This window comes from Glycine max, chromosome 4 (genome assembly GCF_000004515.6).
Source record: "Glycine max cultivar Williams 82 chromosome 4, Glycine_max_v4.0, whole genome shotgun sequence".
Lineage (NCBI taxonomy): Eukaryota > Viridiplantae > Streptophyta > Magnoliopsida > Fabales > Fabaceae > Glycine > Glycine max.
In genome coordinates, this window is record NC_016091.4 from 7,053,178 (window position 1) to 7,066,318 (window position 13,141).

General features: G+C 33.1%; 2 protein-coding genes across 2 annotated transcripts; both read left to right on the forward strand.

Annotated features, from left to right (window-relative positions):
- The first annotated feature begins 544 nt into the window (after positions 1-544).
- On the forward strand, positions 545-3,841 carry LOC100812528 (uncharacterized). Its single transcript, XM_003522662.5, has 4 exons — positions 545-1,062; positions 1,478-1,609; positions 1,716-1,786; positions 3,406-3,841. The coding sequence occupies exons 1-4, from the start codon at positions 889-891 to the stop codon at positions 3,653-3,655; spliced, it is 627 nt and encodes a 208-aa protein (XP_003522710.1). The 5' UTR covers positions 545-888; the 3' UTR covers positions 3,656-3,841.
- A 6,557-nt stretch (positions 3,842-10,398) lies between these two features.
- On the forward strand, positions 10,399-11,335 carry AP2-2 (AP2 domain-containing transcription factor 2). Its single transcript, NM_001252765.2, has one exon. It carries the CDS (start codon positions 10,527-10,529, stop codon positions 11,091-11,093), a length of 567 nt encoding a protein of 188 aa, NP_001239694.1. The 5' UTR covers positions 10,399-10,526; the 3' UTR covers positions 11,094-11,335.
- Positions 11,336-13,141: the final 1,806 nt, after the last annotated feature.

A 13,141-nucleotide genomic window follows, 5' to 3' on the forward strand; every position in this document is an offset into this window, starting at 1 on the left:
TCCACATGCAATATTATACATTTCACAAGAACTTTGTTCGGATACTCTCAAACACTCTCAACCTACTTTGTAATCCAACAATAAGTTGTCCTTACACTTCATTTTACGTATAAAATGAGTCATGCACAACACATAAAAACTAAAATTTGTTATAGGTGGATGAATTATATTTTGGTATTATATGTGAATAAATTTTCTCACAAAGATTCAAAAATTTTGGTCATTTTTTCATTTTAATTTATTTAATTTCTATGCACGAGAGACTTTTTTTTTTAGAGGAAAGAGAGAGACTTATTATTTATTAGATCGATAAATATATTTTGTTATCACTAATTCACATTAAATTCTATGAAAGATACTTTATCCGTGTTACACACATCAAAGTTTTAAGATTCTCATTGATCTCTTACCACGGTCTGCATTGTTTCCTTTTTCATGAAAGAGAATAAACGCGTATGTATATTGACCACATTACACGTGTTCTGACCACCGTACGTGAAAATCAGTGAAAACAACGTTTGAGGAAGCAAACAAAGGGTGGTCCCCACCTTTAAGATCTCCGTTTTCTCAAAAATCTTCCTGGTTTGGTCTTTCAAGATCCAACCCTGTTTGAAATTCACCTGTGCTTGTTTTTCTCCTACTTCACACTTCTGATCTCATCTCTCTCACACCTCACCTCGTTTTGCTTTTTTTACTTTTGAATGTTACCATCTTAATTTTTTCTCTTTGGGTATCTTCACAAAGCAAAGAAATTCACTGAGAAAGCCAAAGCCAAAGGTGATGATGGAATAATAAGTACAAATGAAAGATGAACAGGAAATATTGAATTGGGTCAATCGGATCTAATCTATCGAGTATAAGTAGGTAATTCACAAAGGAGTGTTATTTATGGCTACATATACCAAAAGCACTATGGTGAAGGGGGTCAAGTCAATTGCCCAAGATGTCTCTTCCAAGCCCAAGATTGATTCTTTAGCTCTCAAGAAGAAGCTAAACACCTCAATCAAGCACCCGCCTGATTCTAAGTTGAAGTTTGTCACCACTACAGTCACAAAATCTGAGGTATCATTGTCAACAAACACTAAATAACAAAAACACCCCAACTTTTTTATTTATTGGATTGAATTCTTATATATGGTTGTTTTGAACTTTGGACTTTGAATTTGTGGGGTTCTGATTTTGAATTCAGCTGCTGGTTTTCGTTGACTGTTGGATATTGCATTGACTGTTAATTTTACATGTTGCTATTGCTGCGCTTACTGCTTAGGGTTCAGAATTCCAGGATGTTCCAATAAATACATCGTAATTTATTAGGAGAATTTGCATTTGATTTGTGTTACATAAGTATTTTACTTGTTTTTTCGTTAAAAAATTATGGAACCATAAAGCATTTCTTGTTTCAACTTTCAAATATAGTGTGTAAATGTCAGTTAGGAAGGGTTTTAACTTGGAATTTTTGTTTTGCATAAACTTGAAGGTGAAATCAAAACCGGTAACTACATCATCAGCATCGTCCAAAACAATAACAAAGACAACTACTACCAAAACCAAAGTGAGAGAGAAGAAAGTCTATAGTCTGCCTGGCCAGAAACATGATCCTCCAGAACAGGTACTGAATCTATCTCATTTGGTTCATGGAATTCACAAACCAATGTCTACATATGGCAATCGGCTTGTACTCATCCTTGAGATATTTTTTATGCTTTCTTTGACAGAAAGAACCCCTGAGGATTTTCTATGAGTCATTGTCAAAACAGATACCAACAAGTGAAATGGCAGAATTTTGGTGAGTTTTCTTTCAATCATACAATTATTAGCCATCCATTTTCGCTTCTGCAATTAGATGTTTGTTCTGTTTCTTTTAAGATATGTGTCTATGCCAACTGATATCTAGGATAGCCATTTGCTAGGCTGACCATTGCGAATGTTCTGTTTTAATGAATCAAATTAATGTTTCATACCATTGACATGACATCAATTTGCCTTAATTGTTTTATGAAAATCTTGCATTGTCTACTGATAAGTGACTTTGATTAAAAAAACGCTATGGTCTCTATTTGTATCACTAGCTCATTCCTTCCCCGTTCACGTCTAACATTGTCAACTTGTGCACGATGATAAAGTATGCTAGTGCATTTGCTACTACTTTGTTCCTCTTTATTTCATAAAGAAGGACATTTCTTGTAGAGTGACAACTGCAAGTGTCAGTTTGCCTGATAAACTTGTTTCCTTAGATTGAAAGATAGTGCTATTAGAGATATAAATGTAGTTAATAGTATGCCTCTCCTGGACAAACCTCCTATTTTCTCCTATCTTGTCAATTACAGGATGATATATTCTGTTTTTTCATTTCTAAGAACAAATTACTTTATTTGATTTGGTTGACCTTAGCTTATGAGATTGCTAAGTCTGACATTGAGTTCCATCACCATCTCTGTAAAATTTAAAGACCGGTTTATCATAACTTTGTCTGTTATAATATATTTTGTAAAGTAGGAAACCTCCTTGTCATTTATTAACAGTTTATACTCCATGGAAAATAGTGGTGGCTCACTTTCGTTATTACACCTCTCTATTTTCTTGGTGGGTAATCTGTCTTTTGAGCCTTAAGGCTCGCTTTAGTTCTAGTGAGCCTCCAAAACCTAATTCATTTAAATTTTATTTTGATAAAAATAAAAATCAATTAAACATAACTACATCATTACTAAATAACATAATTCAGAAGTCATACCGTAAGGAGTGCTAAAACTAAGAAACTAAACAAGAGTTTAAACAACAGTAATGTAGGTACATGGAAAATTCTGAAAGTTACTTAGGAGCAACCCCATTTTTTTGTTGCATGTGGACAACGGCGACAACAAGATTTGAATCTAGAACCTTGTGTAAACCTTAACGGGTTAGGACTTAGGAGCAACCCTGTTAAGAAGCAATCGACAGTCATCTTTATTGCCTGTTTGGATACAAGCTAGAAAAGCTTCTGAAGAGTGTTTTAGCAAGTAATATCTTTGAGAAAATTTTAATTTTTAACAAATAAAAATTTATAAATAGTTGATAATATTCCTTCTGAAAGACAAGTAAAAATATTTCAACAAACCTCAATTGCTTGTTAATATTTTAATTTGTTCTTCCAAAATTTGAGGGAAAAATAGATTTTATGATCTCAATGCTTCTTGTATTATATTGGAAGGTATAGTGTTTGTTCAGTTGTTTTCCATAGTATTAGTTGGAGGGGGCCAGTTTGATTCCTTCAGCATTATAGATTTAAGCGATTGAATCTGTGCATGACTCTTGAACTGATGATGTTTTGTATTCAGTTGGAGTCTTGTGCTGTAGTTTACTGAAGTTTATGTGGATTAAATCTTGCTCAGAAATTACAAATTGAATTATATATACCTCAATGTGCAGGTTAATGGAACATGGGTTGCTATCTCCTGAAAAAGCTAAGAAAGCATTTGAGAAAAGGCAGAGGAAGCAAAAAGAGCTTCGAACAGGAACTCCTGTTAAGTTATCAAAGCCGCCAACTAAGACTGCAACATCACAGAAACAACAACAGGTATCAAAGAACGGTGACATAAAAGCCAAGAAAAGAATTGTCAATGAGAGTGATGATGATGATGACGATTTCATTTTAAGTCATAAAAGAAGAAAATGGTAAGAAGAAGGAAAGCCTCTCATAATGTTTATTTAATAAAAATAAAAAAAGAAGAAATGTTGTACTCTCGGAAAAATTGTTGGATAAAAAATTCTTCATGTTTCTAGCTTACCGATACAATAAGGGACAAGCAATTTACGTGTCTCTCGGAATCTATATTTTGACAATGGAAATTAATTCCCTCTGTTACCTAAGTGTCTTGAAATTGATAAACATATTCTGCCTAACAATTTGACTACCTTTTTCTTCTCACATATAAATATATAACATTACCCTTCAATTTGAGGTCTTTGGTGGTCTTTGTTTTCCTTCTCCCATGTACCATTACATTATTATCCTGGAGGAATTTGTGAGAAAATTTTAAAACATAAAGAGTTGTGCTGTTTTATTTAAATTAATGAGTTATATTGTTTCATTTAAAATAAAGAGTTGTGTTGATTCATTCAATTTAAAGAGTTGTTTTCATCAAATTGGAGAGCTGTTTTGGTTCGATCCAATAAATATAACACTTCATAGGAGTTGGTTATAAACATGTAGAGGAAAGAGAATGTGTTTACATAAATAAAGATTGTGTTTGTTTATTCATAAGTAGACATCAATAGAAATTGTGTCTATGTATAAAAATCCAGATTAAAGTTGAAGTATCATCAAAATATAAATTAGAATAAATTATTTTTTTTATAATACACCAAGTGCTATGCTGTAAGTTGTCATGAAATACATTGAATTTAATTAATGCGACACTTTTTGAAAAAATACAAAGTATCTAGAAATAGAAAGGTATGTTTCCATGCATAAGGTACACTTTATTTATAATTAATTTCTATTTCATCCTCTCAATATATTCTTAAATTTATTTGTCTTTTCCTTTCTTACACGAGATAAAAAAATGTTATTTAGTAATCTTTTATCCACATTTTGTTAGTTTAAGTGATAAACTCAAATCACTTAAATAAGATTTGATATTTGAATTTTGTAAATGAAAAAATATAGTTGATAAGAGAAATTTCACAAAGGATGATGAATCAAATTCTTTGACAGAAATTAATCATTAATAAAATTAATAAATATTTCACAATAATATTATTATAACCTATATATATCATTATTTTTGTAATTTTAATTTTCAGGATGCAAACTATATTAAGGTTCTCATTATATTCTTGGGAAATTCGTCATCAATCTGAGTTACATCCAAGTTGTGGAATTTGTGAAAGCAAATTAAATGCAAACGAAAATGTTTACCCAGATGTTGAAGATATATAATTATGCAAGCTTTTCTTCTTATTTATTCTTATTTTACTCTTCAAATATTTATTTTCACTACTATAAAAATAAGGGTTAACTCAATTATATGCACCTCCACACCCGGAAAAATGAGACGAGAATGCTTTAAGTTAATTCTTCTTCAAAGAGAATAAAAAAAAACATTGAGATAAGAAAATTAAGTGCATTGAAAGTCTTGGTGTGAATTTCCTAATCCTAGAAGTTTTCCTTAATAATCCTAAATTTTATCAACTTGGGACTATTGCCTTTATCATTAATTCAATTTTCCTCTTTTAAACCGATCTTTCTAAATCTAAAATTATTCCTTATTTTTTTCACTATTAATTTTTATTGATTTAGTGATAAATCACTAAATCAAACATGTGGCCGCAATGAAAAAAAGATAAATTATTACTCAACATTATCAGCAACACTACACACTTGTGGTGACGTATAAGTTGGGGTGCTACATCTTTTTTCACATGACTCCTTTATATACAGAAAAGGTTCAATGTTTTATTATAGATAGAATTAGTGTATGTTATTTGACCCACCTTTTTACTTAACCTATCAATTACAATAATGTAGTTCAAGAGTCGATATACATCCTACTATCTCTTAAAATATACCTTTTAAATCTTGACCTACTTGCATTTTATTTGGAAATTTGAATTGTTCTTCCAGCAATTCCTCTCAATTAAAAATTCCAAATTACCACTTCATTAAAAAACTTTATCTTCTTCTCGATTTTGCTTTAAAATCATTTTCCCTTCTTAAAGTTTGTCTTTCTAAGTAGTAATGTTCTTTTCTTTTTTCTTTCTTTTGCAACACTAAATATGTCCTCTTGTACACTTCACAACCTCACTTTAAACTAACATATTTGTACTCTTGCAATGTCATCTCTCTTAAAAAATGATATTGGCAATAGCATAAAGATAAAAGAAGAGTGATTAAGATTGTTGAAAAATAAGATTGCCTAATTATTAAATTAAAATAAAATTAAAAATATATTTAAAATGAATACAAAATTAGAAAGAAAAAGGACAAACTGGTCAATCTATAAGATTATGATAAACCATATGGCTTAATGAGAGTGAAAATTTTAAAATTGCTTTCATTTAAGAATAAATCCTAAAAACACTCTTATTTAAGAATAACTCTTAAAATATTCTCATCTAAGATGATGGTTCAGATTTATAACACGAGTAAATTTAAATTGTCCCAAAAATATTTTTGTATTACATTTGTTTAGAAATTTGAACTGTTCTCTCAAATATATATATATATATAAATTTTAAGTATCTTTAGTATTTTTAAAATATCTATATTTATACAATTATTTATTAGTACTTTATAGCCATGTGCTTAAATAAACACAGTCGAAAAGTTCGATATTTCCCCCCAACCTTGCTTACATCATAAAGACGTCTTATGATTTTGTTAAATATATGGGGTTAAGTGGAAGTTAAATCTTAACAAGAGGATCGGCATCTAAGTAGTCAAGTCTTTAGTCTTCAATTCATCCTTTACTTCTCATGGATTTACCTTGGCTCAAAACCCTTCCCGGTTTGAGTTCAGTTGATAAGAGTCTTTCGTAAACATCATTGTGTTTAATAACTTGATACTATATACAAAAATTAAACTTGAAAACTTATATTCTATTCATAAATTTAAATTTGACTTCAGCAATAAAATTAAATGAAAAGGTTCAAACATTATTATCATGCAACTTCAGCATTCTCACCTCCGCAATTTCGGAACAAGGTGGCCATGGTGAACACAATCAATTTGTTGATGGGCTGGGGGAGAAAAAGGAAACCTCATAGCCCTATAACCTATACCATTTAATCTTATTTCCCACGGGTAATAAATTAACCCAAAAAGTTTTTTTTAGCACGGCAAAAAACGAATATATTAATTATAACATCTTCAGAGAAGCCAACAAATGTGCAGATAGATTAGCTGATTATGCGTGCAATACGAAGTGTTGGTCTATGATTGTGATTGTGATTTTCCAGCTACAACCTCATTTTTTGAGGCATCTGTTAACTGCTGATATTCTAGGGATTAAATCCTCTAGAACTATTCTTGTGTAATCCTTTTCTTAGGCCTTGGGCCCATTTCAATGGAAAAAAAAAAAAAAAAGCACCCCAGGATCAAACGACACAAGATGTGGCAATCGACCCTAAGGGAAAAGGGTACAGAGACAGTAGACTTAACAAATAAACAGTTCAATAACCAGCACCCCAATCAAACGAGACAAGGCCTAAACATAGTGCCTATTACAAAGATATGCTCCCACCCCATTGATACTTATTTCTGCCCAAGTCCCACAAAAAACAACAGATATGTTAAATATACAATACCGTATAGAAACGAGATGTTAAATTAACCCATAAAGTATACGTGTAGCAATGTTGATGTAGCTTCTCATAATCTCCTCGTCACTTTATTGTATATCTGACGCTGATTTTTTTATTTTTTTATCGATAGATATTAATTATTGATATTATTAGTTTTTGTTAGTACCTAGAGGATATTGAAGATCCGCCGCTGACTATATATATATATATATTACATGTGTTCATGTTCTATTCAGCAGCTTCTGAATACAAATAAATATCACCACCATCGAAATTTGTGGCTTGAGTGTTAACTATAAGCTCTCAGTAAATGCACGTCATGATCAATTCCTTGATAATGTTAAAGGAGTATTCTATGTATGTTTGAAGACTCACTCTCAGGATTCTCTCGATCTAGGCCACGTGGGTGTGGCTGGCTAGAGTGATGGAGATGGGTTGGGGATTAAAGAGTACAAACTTAATTATAGGCTAATAAGATTCATCAATCTCGATCGAAACTTTGCTAATTGCCTCCCTAAGTCGGATCACAGACTGAACATCAGGTTCTGTATATAATGTGTCCTCTTAATCAATCAAATTAGTTGTGATCGAACACAAAAGTCAAAACAATAACCTGTCCACTGTTCTTGTTCACCTCTCAATACAACCACAGGAATCCTGAAACAGAAGTCCAATGCATTCACCAACTCAAAGATCTTATCTTGGGTGGCCTTATTGTCGGATCTCACGCTGATCCATGCTTTAATGTGCCCCAGATGTCTCATTTAAGGTTCTTTTAATCGTTTTTCTTATTTAATGGGGGAAAAAAAGACATTTGTGGCTGCGGTTCGGTGCTTAGAGTTTTTCTTTTGTACTTGTACACTGTGCAGAAAAGTCTTATGTGTTACCAGACCTATATGTGATTGAAAAAAAAAAAAAAAAAAGCTCATTTCATGGGTCCAAGTCCAAAACAAGTTGGCAGGTACACCACAAAAGGCAACAGCTCATTTTGGAGGTACAATAGCATCGTTTGGTACTCAAAACTTGGGAAAATATGGAAACGCACACGCATAAAACAATAACACCATGGACGAACTATTTCGTCGTTAGTAAAGCATAAAATGTACAACCCCTAGTAGTGCCAGATGCTATAAAGTATAAAGTTAAGTTGTCATCTTTTGGACATAGACTTTGTGGGTTATTGTTATTTTCACCACTTGATCAATAATACAATTATGGCGCTGTAAATTACAAGGATTATTTGTTACGTGTCTAATCTTACTAATAGGAAAATGAGGCCTTTAATACTATGTTTGACAAAGCAATGTCACTTTGAAGCTAGTGTGTGGGGTTGATCCATTCATTTATTAGAGTTAAATCACTGTTGACAAATTGCACGTGGCAAGATGGAAATACCTATAGCGCACCATATGAGTGCCATGCCAACACAGGCGTTACGCGGTTGGGACGCACAAGGAACAAAATAGTCTCATTCCCATAGGACAATATAAGTACAATAAAATTGAGTTTTTTTTTATATATATATGAATAATATCATTTTTATGTTTTTTCATAGCACAGCTTTCGGTAGTATTTTCACTATTTTGAAAACTACTTTTTGCCAATGAATGAGAGGGAAAAAATAAAGTACGATAAGATTACCGTCTGTGGTGTCTAAGATGTGAGTGATGATGAGATGGAGACAATTACAGACCATGAATTGGACAATATTGCCTAGGAATACTGGCAGGCCCCATCAATTTAAGAGGGATCTAATCGCATAGCAATAAACCGAAAAGGAGTAGGAACAAGTAGAAAGAAATCATTGCATCTTCTACGAGTAGTGGCAAATAAATATATGGTAAAAAGGAAAGAAAAAAAAATATTCAAAAGAAGGGTCCAAAAACCTAAATCATTACTGGCCCTGACTATCTAGTCTTAAAAACACTCACATGCATTGGTTGGCTACACGATCAGTAGTAGAATAGCTTAACAAACCCGACCGATCGGGGAGTACTGATTACTGAATTACATATACTAATTCAGCATTCCCCAACAAATTACGTACAGTATTTCTAATCAAGTAATCATTAAGTGTTAATTAACAACAAGCATGAATTAATGAGTTGTAACATGTATAAATGCCACACAATTGCTTTCAACTAGAGACTTGGACGTACACGCAAGAATTGAGAGCCTCAAATCAAACTCTTGGAAGTGATAACCTTATTATTATGAAAAAAAAATGGTGTTTTGACATCTCCCTGGGCCGAGGACACCATATGGTTTCTCCACTCTTTTTAGCTTTTGATATGATATGGAGAGAGAAGAGAAATATATATAAAATAAGGTATTGACATTGAATTAATAATAAAACTAGCCGTATGATATACCTACATGCAAAGCCAAACTAACACACAATTTCACCCATCCTTCTCCCCATCCCCAAAAAAAGAGTGAAAATCACAAGCAAAAAATTATCATAGGCAAAACCTCAACTAGATTGAGAAACAAAAATATATAAAAGTACACAAGTGGTCAAGTGGAGCTGGAGAGCGTCCTTGGTACTCGCGGTCAACCTTATTATATTTGACTAACCAAACCTGTAGCAGCCAGCAGTAGTACTTTTTTAAAAATGTAAAATACTAAATTGTACAAAAACAAAATGGCAAATTATTGGTGGTAGTTGAAGGAAATGACGATAATGAAACAGAAGAGAAGAGCATTGCAGTAAGGAAGGAACTTTCAAGAGAAAAGGATAAGGGTTAGATGAACAGTGCAACAATGGTGAAAATTGGAGGGTGTGGTTAAAAAGATAAGAATGAAGTAAATAAGATATATACACTGCAGCAGCAAACATAACAAGATGTTTCGTGGCAGTGGCGAGGCCAGTGAAGAAGTTTTTTTGTGAATAAATATTAGCTGGTTAGGATATTAATTTTGTTATAAAAAATCGAACTTGCAGATCTTTTCTTTATTTTTTTCTTCCTAAATCATTTCACCCAACTTGTAACTCTGTGCGAGTGAAGAAGCTATGCCGGGTGAGTGAGTCATTTTTTTTGTCTCTGGTGGGTCCATCCTCTTCTCCTCTGTGAACCTTTATAAGTGTTATATGAGTCATTGAGAAATGACCCCGGGAAAAAGAAAAGAAAAGAAACTCACAGCTATTGAATTTCACTTCACTTCACTTGCATGCCAAATGAAAACAACCTCTTCCCAGAATCTTGTCGGTATTTAACTCCCTCGATTTCACAACACCAATAACAATGAGAGTTTCAACAGAGACAGAGCCGGAGACTAAAAAGATAAAACGCATTCGCGGCGGCGGGGACTCGAGCAAGCACCCTTTGTACCGCGGCGTGCGGATGCGGAACTGGGGGAAGTGGGTGTCGGAAATCCGCGAGCCGAGGAAGAAATCGCGGATATGGCTAGGCACATTCCCCACGCCGGAAATGGCGGCGAGAGCGCACGACGTCGCCGCTCTCAGCATCAAAGGCCCCGCCGCCATTCTCAACTTCCCTCACTTGGCCAACTCGCTCCCCCGCCCGGCTTCGCTGGCGCCGCGCGACGTTCAAGCTGCGGCGGCGAAGGCGGCGCACATGGACCCTTCCTCCCTCTCCTCCTTGGTCTCCGCAATGGACTTGTCCTCTGCCTCTGACGAGTTGAGCCAAATCATAGAGCTTCCTTCTTTGGAAAGCACCGATGATGGCTCTGTTGACTTAAAGAAGGAGTTTGTTTTTGTTGATTCCCTTGATGCTTGGATGTATCAGCCACCCTTTGGTTTTGACACCGAACAAGACACTGGTTTCGAGGGTTTGATGTGGAATTACTAGGTTCGATCCAAGTTTCTATTCTATGTCTTGTGTTTGTATAAATTTATATCGATCTCTTTTATGTTTTGGTTTGTGTGTGTCTATAAGCAGTAAGCAGCCACTTGTGGTTTTTCTTTCGGGGGCTGCCAGTGCTACTGATCACTCTCGTATTCATCATCATGTCTCTGTGTCTTTTTCTTAATTCCTCTGATTTTAATTGTAAATGGCTAGATGAATAAAGTAAGAGGAGAAATTTTCTGTAACTTGTTTTGGTACAAAATGTTTTTACTCTTCTTAAGATTGCGTAATCCATGAAATGGAGTTTGAGATGGGAAGTACTAATATTTGTGTTGTTATTCGAGTCTTTTGGTGGAAAGAGCCGTACGAAAAGAGATGGAAAGGGAAAATGGGAATATTGATGATGCTGTTATTTGACCACACCACACTTAGTGTTGTAATTGTATATCTTTGCTTGTTTCAATCGTGGTTTCTAGCTCCTTCCTTGGCAGAGAGATTCTTTCCTATAATGTTAAAGGATCAGTGGCTGTCTGTGTGTCAACACTGTGTGTACCTTTCTCTTGCTGTCGCTCTATTAGTCTGAGAGAGGTGGGTGACCCATAAAGGTTTCTGGTTTTCTTTGGGCAAATGGAATACTGTGATTGGCGCAAGAGGGAGTAAGAGATTGATATATTGATATATGACAGTGACAATTTCATTTTCATAAAAAAAGGACACGCACTTATTGTAAATACAAAAGCCAAACATGTCACGTTATAGCCACATCTTTCCATACCCCTACCTCTCTCATTTTCCCTTCTGAATTTGAACTTGGGTCTCTCTCCTGAATTCAAGATGCAAAAGGATTTGGTTTCAAGGAACCTTATTCACTTCAGTGCAAACGTGCAATGTCTCTCTTCCTTCTAACTTTTGCTTTTGCTAGAACGATTGGTTTTGCATCTTCATTCTTCACCTTCATCACTTCACGTGTACGAGTTAACTGTTTACTTGGATCTGACAAGTTTTTAAACTAGATTATATATGGACACTAGTGTCAACCATCCTGTAAATTAATCGGTGCAAAGTTGTTAAATAACATAACAATGTTTTGTTACTCAATGTTATCCTAATCAACTCAAATAAAATTCTATTTTATAGAAAAAACTTAATCATTTTTATCAAAAAGTTATAGTGTCACTTGTATATATTACAGGTTAAATTCAGTCGAGATTCTTGATAATTTTGAAAAAATTTAATTATGTTATTAAAATATTTTATTTTTTTTCAAATGGATTCTTGAAGCTGTATATTTTTTTAGTTGGATTCTTCCGTCTATTTGTTCCAAAAAATAGTTATCTAAATCACTTGTGTGAGTTTGTAGCAAAGTTATTGTAAGATAAAACCCGAAGACATTTGTGAATAAATATTTGAGTTAAGTGAACAAGCAGGTGTGGGAATACTAATTAAGGAATTTGGTTGAGAATAGTGATTTCTAGACTTGCATATGTAAGAATACTAGCCTAAAATGAAAACATGAAAAGGTGAGAATACTCACAGTATTGGGTTCATAAATTAATTAGGTCTTTACGTTTAATTTTTTTGTAATAAGATATAAATAGAAGTACTCAATTAAAAAATAAATACAAACTCAAGTAGTCAATTAAAAAAAAAGACTTAATTAAAAATTATCAAATAGTTTAGAAATCTAGAAATTAGTTTAACCTATATCATAAGCATGCATTTAATATCATTTATTTCTCTATATTAATGTTTATATCATATATTATATTTATATTAAAAATTTCCTCTTTTTCTCTCTTAATTTTTCGAATAGTATAGAATGTTTATACATCTTCATCTTTTTATTTAATGAAATAAAATTTTAAATCCAAATGATATGTAATAAAAGAATGCCCATACAAGTAATAAAAATCAATAAAATCGTTACAAGAATACTATTTTAAATTAAGAAAATATTTAAACTATATTTATTTCTTCTTCTATTTAATTTTATCATTTTTTCTTTATTTCTTTTTATCACATCGATAATTTTCTTTTTATCTTTTTATCTT